A 7,156-nucleotide genomic window follows, 5' to 3' on the forward strand; every position below is an offset into this window, starting at 1 on the left:
GCTGGTGCATTGGTCAACTCAAAAGGCATCACTCTATAAGGAAAAACTCCCCAAGGTGTGATGTTGCAGTTGGACCGGTTCTATCAAGGAGAGGGTGAGATGGTCTCTGCATTGGCAATCCGATATGAAACTTTATGGACAAAGTATGAAAGGGTAGCTTTGCGAGCTGTGGCATCTTCATCATCGGCCCCTTAGAGTCTTGTAGGGATGGAGCACTTAAAGATGAGCAAATTTGTTATGGCTTTGGAGCCTCGTCTTCACTCAAAAGTAATGAGTAAAGATCCAACAACATACGTGGAGGAACTTCGCATTGCAGCCAAGAAAGAAGCTTCTTTAAAGATCAAATCCTCTTTTGTGTCTTCAACAGCTTCAACTTCTAAGGTGGAGGTAATGGGCACTCCTCAGATACCAAAGTCGTCTGAGTTAGATCATAATATCTCCCAGTTGATGGCAGAGTTTACAGATTTGAAATTCCATTTGGTTAATGCACGACAACCTAGAGTGCCAAAGAGTGAAGATAGGCCTCGAGATAAGAGTGGGCTCAGTTGCTATGAATGTAATGAAAAAGGTCACTATCGCTTCGAGTGTGCTAGATTGAGAAAGAAAGAAGAAAAACAAGTATCCTTGTTAGAAGCTTCTTCAGGGGATGAGGAAAGAGAGGTAATGATGGCTAAACGGGGGTGTGGTAAAGCAAAAGAAGAAGAAGAAAGCAAGGAAGAAGTAGATGACGAACATCAGGAAGAGGAACACCGTACTAAGAAAAAGAAGGCATCTAGAAGGAGAATTAGCCTCAAAACACTATAATCTTCACCATGATGAAACATAAAAGGGAAACACCAAGATCCAAATAATATCCCAAATAAGATCCCACAGAGCCTTAGTATACCAAGACCAACTTATTATGATCAAAAGATGCTCAAGACTCTTAAAATATTGAGAAAGTCAAGAGTCTCCCCATATGGAGGCCATAGGGACCCTCTCTTTTCCATATGTCCACATCCTCCTTATTCCACATGGGAATTCTAGAAGGATTTCTCTTGACTCCACACTCCTCCACATGCCTTCCACAGGCTTGGCATATGGCCTCTCTTATATTATTGGAACACATGGACATGAGCCCATCTCTTTATATGACTCACTCTTCTTATTTTCTAAAAACCCCATAATATCCCATACACAAATAACTCTCACCCCATACAAAGATATTTATAATTCATACCTATGGTATTTACAATGATCCATTCCACTCATCCTCTCAATCCCATACAATATCTTAGAAAATAGAAATAAGTGAGAGCCGCTAGGCTATCACTTGATACTCAAACTCTTATCAAACATAGAAGAAAACATTACCAATGCCAAATAAAAAATATCAATTTTTGGCATCACAATGTGCAGAGAGAACATATAGATATGAGAGAGAAATCACGTCTAAGAGAGAGCTCGTGTGAGAGAGAGAGAGAGATATGAGCTGCAAACTGAGCAAAATTCAAACCATGGGGCGGGAGAATTCAGACCTTGCTGGCAGCTTTCCATGTGGTCAAAGCTATACATACTAGATTTTCTTTTCCAATTGCATGGCTTTCCTTGTACCAAGTAGCAACACGGTGGCTACCACTTTGCTAGTGATGTCCGGGACATAGCTATCAAGTCCACCTAATCATGCACACACCCTATGACAAAAAATAACTCCATTGGAGAAAACTAGATTTGTTCTTGCAAAGAACAAAGCACTTGACATAAATGAAATGAAAGGCTTGGATGCCATTGTTAAACATCTTCAAAGTATGACACAAAAATATCATGAGTAGTCAATAAAAAATATGGAGATAATAAAAAAAATTGAGGCACTTATCAAATCTTTACAAAAACTAGAAAATTTAATGATCATTGAATACTCTGAATATTTTTGCTAGAAGAAGCTATGTCACCAAGATCCACATTGGATACAAATACAGCAATAGATGAGGAAGAAGCTGAGCAATGCCTTTTACCTTAGAAATATTGTGGTAGGAAGGGGGATAAACCCTTACTGGAGTTTGTACCATCATAATGAGATTGAAGAGGGTATGTTTGTTGCACTTTGGGCATCTAATGCAGATTCAAAGGTTGATGAGCAAGGTGGCCCAATTTGGGTGGCAATGGTTGCTCATATAGCAAGGGATGAGAAGGGAATGCCTATAACATTCACAGCTTTATGGTATGAACCAAAGCCTTTGAAAAGTCTCCCCAAAAAATATACAATCAAACAATTGTATGAGGGTTTCTTGCAAAAGAAACGTGAATGGATTCCAAATAAAGAGGGCTTGACAAAGCTGGAATTGAGTAGCATTATTCATTGCTAGAAATCAAGGACTTGAAGTTACAAAAATAATCATGGCTATGATGTTGAAAAATGTATCATAATTCCTGAGACTAGCCTTGCACGTATTAAACATCATTTGGCCAGGCTTAACCCATTAGGTGAAAATGCAATACCAAAATCTGATGACTCTAAACAAGATTCAGAAGCATAGGATAATATATTGTATGCCTTGTTCCTGAAAAATGGTGTATCTTTACACCACCTTTAAATATATTATTCAATCAAATGGTGTACCTATACACCCCCTATATATTGAATTCGACAAACTCTTTTCCATGCAATCAAATGGTATATCTATACACCCCCTATATATTTCATTCAACCAACTCTTTCCATATATTTAATATTGAGTGGAGGTGCACAACATTTTAAGCTTTATTAGACCATATTTGTGTGGGGGTGATCCATTTTTTTACAAATTTACCCATGATGTATCGAGTAGAGGTCACCACTTACAACCTTGGGGAATTTTTAGGCTTGTTATGTGAAACTTACATATAACAAACCTAAAATTTTTTAGGTTTATTATGTGGAACTTCCACATCTAGTGTTCCCAAAATACCCAATTTATGAGTCTACTAAGTGATATTGAGCGGAGGTGACTAGTTCAGAAAAAAGTCCAAATGAAGCGAGAGCCCAAATTTTTTGAATAGTGTGTTTTCAGGGAAAGTACACTCAGAAGATAATCAGTTTCATCTAAATGGCTCCAAGCCACTCCCTACTCCTATTGAATGCAATATCAAGTTGTCACCACTTAACACTTCTCTACCTTCAGATCCTCTATAGTATAAATAGCTCTCATTGGTAGCTTGATCTATTTAACTATCACCAGCCCAGACATATCATATGCAATTAGTGTGCTCAGCCAGTTCATGCGGAATCCCAAGAAGACTCACCTCTTTGTAGCGAAGAGAGTACTTAGATACCTTCATGGTACATGGGATCATGGAATACATTATGCTAGGTCATCCGACTTACACTTCCTTTTAGTCTTGGCTCCACATCTCTGTCATGGCAAAGCAAGAAGCAACCAACAATGACATTGTCAACATGTGAAGCAATTTGGTTCAAAAGGTCTTTTTCAGAGCTTGAGATACTTTTTGAAGACCCTATTGTGCTCTATTCAGATAATATGAGCATCATTTAATTGGCAAAGAACCCAGTGTTTCATGCTAGAACAAAACACATTGAAGTGCATTATCACTTCGTCCGTGAGAAAGTTCTTAGTGAATAAATCGACTTAATACATTGTCTGACACAAGAACAGGTCGCAGATATCTTCACCAAGCCACTTTCTCTACCACCTCTAGCCCACTTTAACTCCCAATTGACCTCGCATGCCTCCCGAGTGTCGCACATAGGTCACGAGCGCATCGGGTGCCGCACGTTCCTCGTGCACTGTAGGCCTTGGGTATCACGGGCGCACAGAGTGCCGCGCTAGCGCCATGGATGATGCACCACTGCACATGTTATCGTGGCCTCAGGTGCCATGTTCCTTGGGTGCTACCACTGCTTCGTCAACATTGCCACCACTCGTCGTTGATCACCTTAATCTAGATTCAATACGAAGCCCAAAGGTCTTGGGCCAACTATAAACATATCTTGAAGCAGTGCAAAATTTATGTAGCACCCCATAAAAATTTTGATTACTTTCCCTCACCCCCTGAGTAACAACCACAATGTCATCACCTCTCAATTGGGGACAAAATTGGTCTCCCAAAGGCAGCACAACCCCCTGTTGATTAGGCTCTAGCACACTCTTTTTTATTAATTGTATCAACAAAACTATGCAAATCACAAATAAGAGAGGTGCTAAGGAACAACCTTGCCTCACCGATTTACGAAGAGAGAGCTGACCAACTACCACACCGTTGAGACAAAGAATAGCTGATATTCTCAATTAATTGGCCCATACTATAAACAACCCAATTTGCCATATCTACAAATCATGCTTGATAATACTCCAAAAGGTGATACACTTTTGTCATTGTCCAACTCCTCAAGGGCTTACCATAGTTCTCTCTATCAAAGCAGATTCTAATCATACTCTTGATTGGCTCTAAAGTTGGGATGGATGTCATGCATCACCTCATTTAAGCAGAGTAACCAATCTTGAGAGACCTCCCATGGATCTCCCACTATGTTAGACAATTCCTTTTTAAAAACTTCAACAACGTGCCAAGAATCCTAAATCAGTGGCTTGAGTGCGTGAGAGATAGCTTTGATATTTGTGTGTGTGGGCTTCGATCTTTGCTCTTTGCTTGTACCTTGTAGCACGCTCTAGCACTCTTGTCAAGGAGAGGGCATTGATGGATCTTTAAAGTGACAGAGCTCTGATGTTCCCAAGGGTGTTCGAGTCTAATCGAGGTGGAGTATTGTTCAAGTTTAATCGAGGTGGAGTACTAATCCAGGGGGGGTATTGCTTGAGTTTAATCGAGGTGGAGTTCTACCGAGACATGTAGTTGGATCAAATTGTGGGTTGGCAAAAGTATGTCGAAGAAAGGCTCGACTTCTCTCCATTATCCAAGGAGGTGGCCTAGGTTTTGGTGTATGCAGATGTTGCTTGTAGGGAAGTTGAGCCGTCTAGAAGGGATCTTAAAGAGGATGGTGTTAGACACAATACTCTGTGAGAGTTTCCGCTTAGTGTAATTAGGAACAATATTCTCAGTATCGAGTCGACTTTCTGAGCATGTTGAGTGTGGCTATTCCCATCCTATATCACTTAATGATGACAAAAAGATTCCCATCTTAAACCCATGCTAGCCCTATCCATGTGCTAAGGCCCTTAAACCAGGCCTTTAAAGTAGCTTGCTTCAACATCTTAAGGCAACAGCTCTTTACATATGAAAATCGAACCTACACAATCCTATAGTGGATTTTATTCCTTCAGCATCTTCTTTTTCATGTTTGCACTGAACAATTTCGCACGCATGACCAGCTCCTCTCCAGCTTTGGCAACAGAGCCAACATCATATGGTGGCTGTGGATCATATTCTATTAGCAGTTGCACAATTTTGGCAATCTCCTCGTCTTTTAGTAGAGCTGCAAGTTGTATGGCCATGTCTATGCCTGTGGACACTCCAGCGGCTGTAATAATCTTTCCCTGCAGCATCATTTCGGATTTCGAAGTGATAATTTACCCAATTTGAGAAACAAGTTTCAAGAAAAGGTCTATCTATTATGGGTACACGGACAAAGTCATTCTTACCTGCCGAACGACCCTTTCTGCGACAGGTTTGGCTCCCAATCTTTCGAGCTCATCATACGCATTCCAGTGTGTGGTAGCTTCCAAGCCGTCAAGGAGTCCAGCAGCAGCAAGCAGAAGGGAACCCGTACATACCGAAGTAGTGAAGATGCTGGTTTCATGTGCCTGTCAGCACACAGAAGGGTTCAGCATACTGTAAACTACCCAGCAGTTTCAGAAGAGTTAAGCATCCTCCAAGAAAGAACACTGTGAAGAAAGCATGCTCAGAGAAAGCACCCGAAGCCGTGGGAAGGTATTTGCACAAACATAAAACAAACCTTCTTCAACAAAAGCTTAATTCATTGATCTTATATGAAATAATACCTTTCGGATCCAATCCAGGATGGGCTTATCGTGAACCAGCGATCGGGTGCCAGGTCCTCCTGGGACAACTATGATGTCGGGATGGGGAAACTGATCGAAGGAGGAGGTGGCCTGGAGACTAAGCATGCCACTACCAGCGGTAAAGAGACCGGAGTGGTGGCTGATGAAGTGGACTTCAGCACAGGGAAGGAGATGGAGGACCTCGTAGGGGCCAACGGCATCGAGGGCGGTGAAACCGGGGAAGATGGGGATAGCAATCTGAAGTGGGCGATTCTGAGGGCTGCCCATTGAACTAGATAGATGAGGTACTGAAGGCTTAACCGATTTCGTCTGTTACATAGAAAGAGGGTGGAGAGGCCGTGCTAGCTACGGCACTAAAATGCCCACGTGAGACTTTGTCAGTGGTAGTTCCACTTCTCACTAATCAAACTGTTTAAACCTTGAAATGATACAACAACTTGAATGATACATAGACTTCAAGTGATATTTCTAGTTCTCACTAATCAAGCTGTTTAAACCTAGAAAGGATACAACAACTTGGAAGTGGAGCACCTAACTAGAAGGTACCAGCTTTCCAGAGCAGAAGGGCGGTTCATGCAAGGATTGATCAATAACTTGAAACCGGACTGGCCAACGAGCTATGTTTTCAAGCAGACTCAGGATTTCAAGGGCTTCCTATGGCAGACACGAAAATAATTTCCTAAACTAACCCTACAAGACTTCAATGACAGACGAGGTAGCGACGTTGCTCTGATAGCAAAGGCTCACTGGAAGTTTCATGCACCGATGGTGGACAGAGAATCCACCTGGAAAATGAGGGTCGGGAGAAGTTGGAAATCGACTCCATCCTTCAAATTAAACTTCTTGATCTGGAGGGTTCTAATGGACAAGCTCCCTACTAGAGCAAGACTTGACAAATGGAACCCAAGAATACAACTACTTTGCTCGTTCTGTAATAAATTCAGGGAGACACACATGCATCTACTGTGGGAGTGCCCTATCTCTTAGGAACCGTGGAAGGCAACCGAGACTAGATTAGCAAAAATGAATGTACAGGTCAAGATCAGGTGGAAAATTGCCTTACTAGGTGACAAGAAAAACACAACGATCTAATCTACCGGATGATCCAAGTGATTAAAGCCCTAGTGTTGACATGCATATGGAAGCATAGAAATGATAGAGTCTTTCATAGACTACCAAAATCTAGAATCCCAATAGATAAA

General features: G+C 41.4%; 1 protein-coding gene across 1 annotated transcript; it reads right to left on the reverse strand.

Moving 5' to 3' along the window:
- Positions 1 to 5,139: 5,139 nt before the first annotated feature.
- LOC147881387 (uncharacterized) lies at positions 5,140 to 6,264 on the reverse strand. Its single transcript, XM_087369849.1, has 3 exons — positions 5,934 to 6,264; positions 5,574 to 5,735; positions 5,140 to 5,468 (listed from the first exon to the last, which is right to left on the reverse strand). Exons 1-3 carry the CDS (start codon positions 6,219 to 6,221, stop codon positions 5,244 to 5,246), a joined length of 675 nt encoding a protein of 224 aa, XP_087225975.1. The 5' UTR covers positions 6,222 to 6,264; the 3' UTR covers positions 5,140 to 5,243.
- Between the last annotated feature and the right edge of the window lie 892 nt (positions 6,265 to 7,156).

This window comes from Dipteris shenzhenensis, chromosome 31, assembly GCF_047967505.1.
Source record: "Dipteris shenzhenensis isolate YYH24624 ecotype China chromosome 31, Dip_SZ_1.0, whole genome shotgun sequence".
In the NCBI taxonomy this organism is placed as follows: domain Eukaryota; kingdom Viridiplantae; phylum Streptophyta; class Polypodiopsida; order Gleicheniales; family Dipteridaceae; genus Dipteris; species Dipteris shenzhenensis.

Bases quoted from the DNA above. Each gene is read 5' to 3' on its own strand.
- LOC147881387 (XM_087369849.1), bottom strand. From the start codon at position 6,221: ATGGGCAGCCCTCAGAATCGCCCACTTCAGATTGCTATCCCCATCTTC. The intron at 5,736-5,933 runs GTATTATTTCAT...GTGTGCTGACAG, and splicing joins TCCTGGATTGGATCCGAAAG to GCACATGAAACCAGCATCTT. The intron at 5,469-5,573 runs GTAAGAATGACT...ATGATGCTGCAG, and splicing joins CAGAAAGGGTCGTTCGGCAG to GGAAAGATTATTACAGCCGC.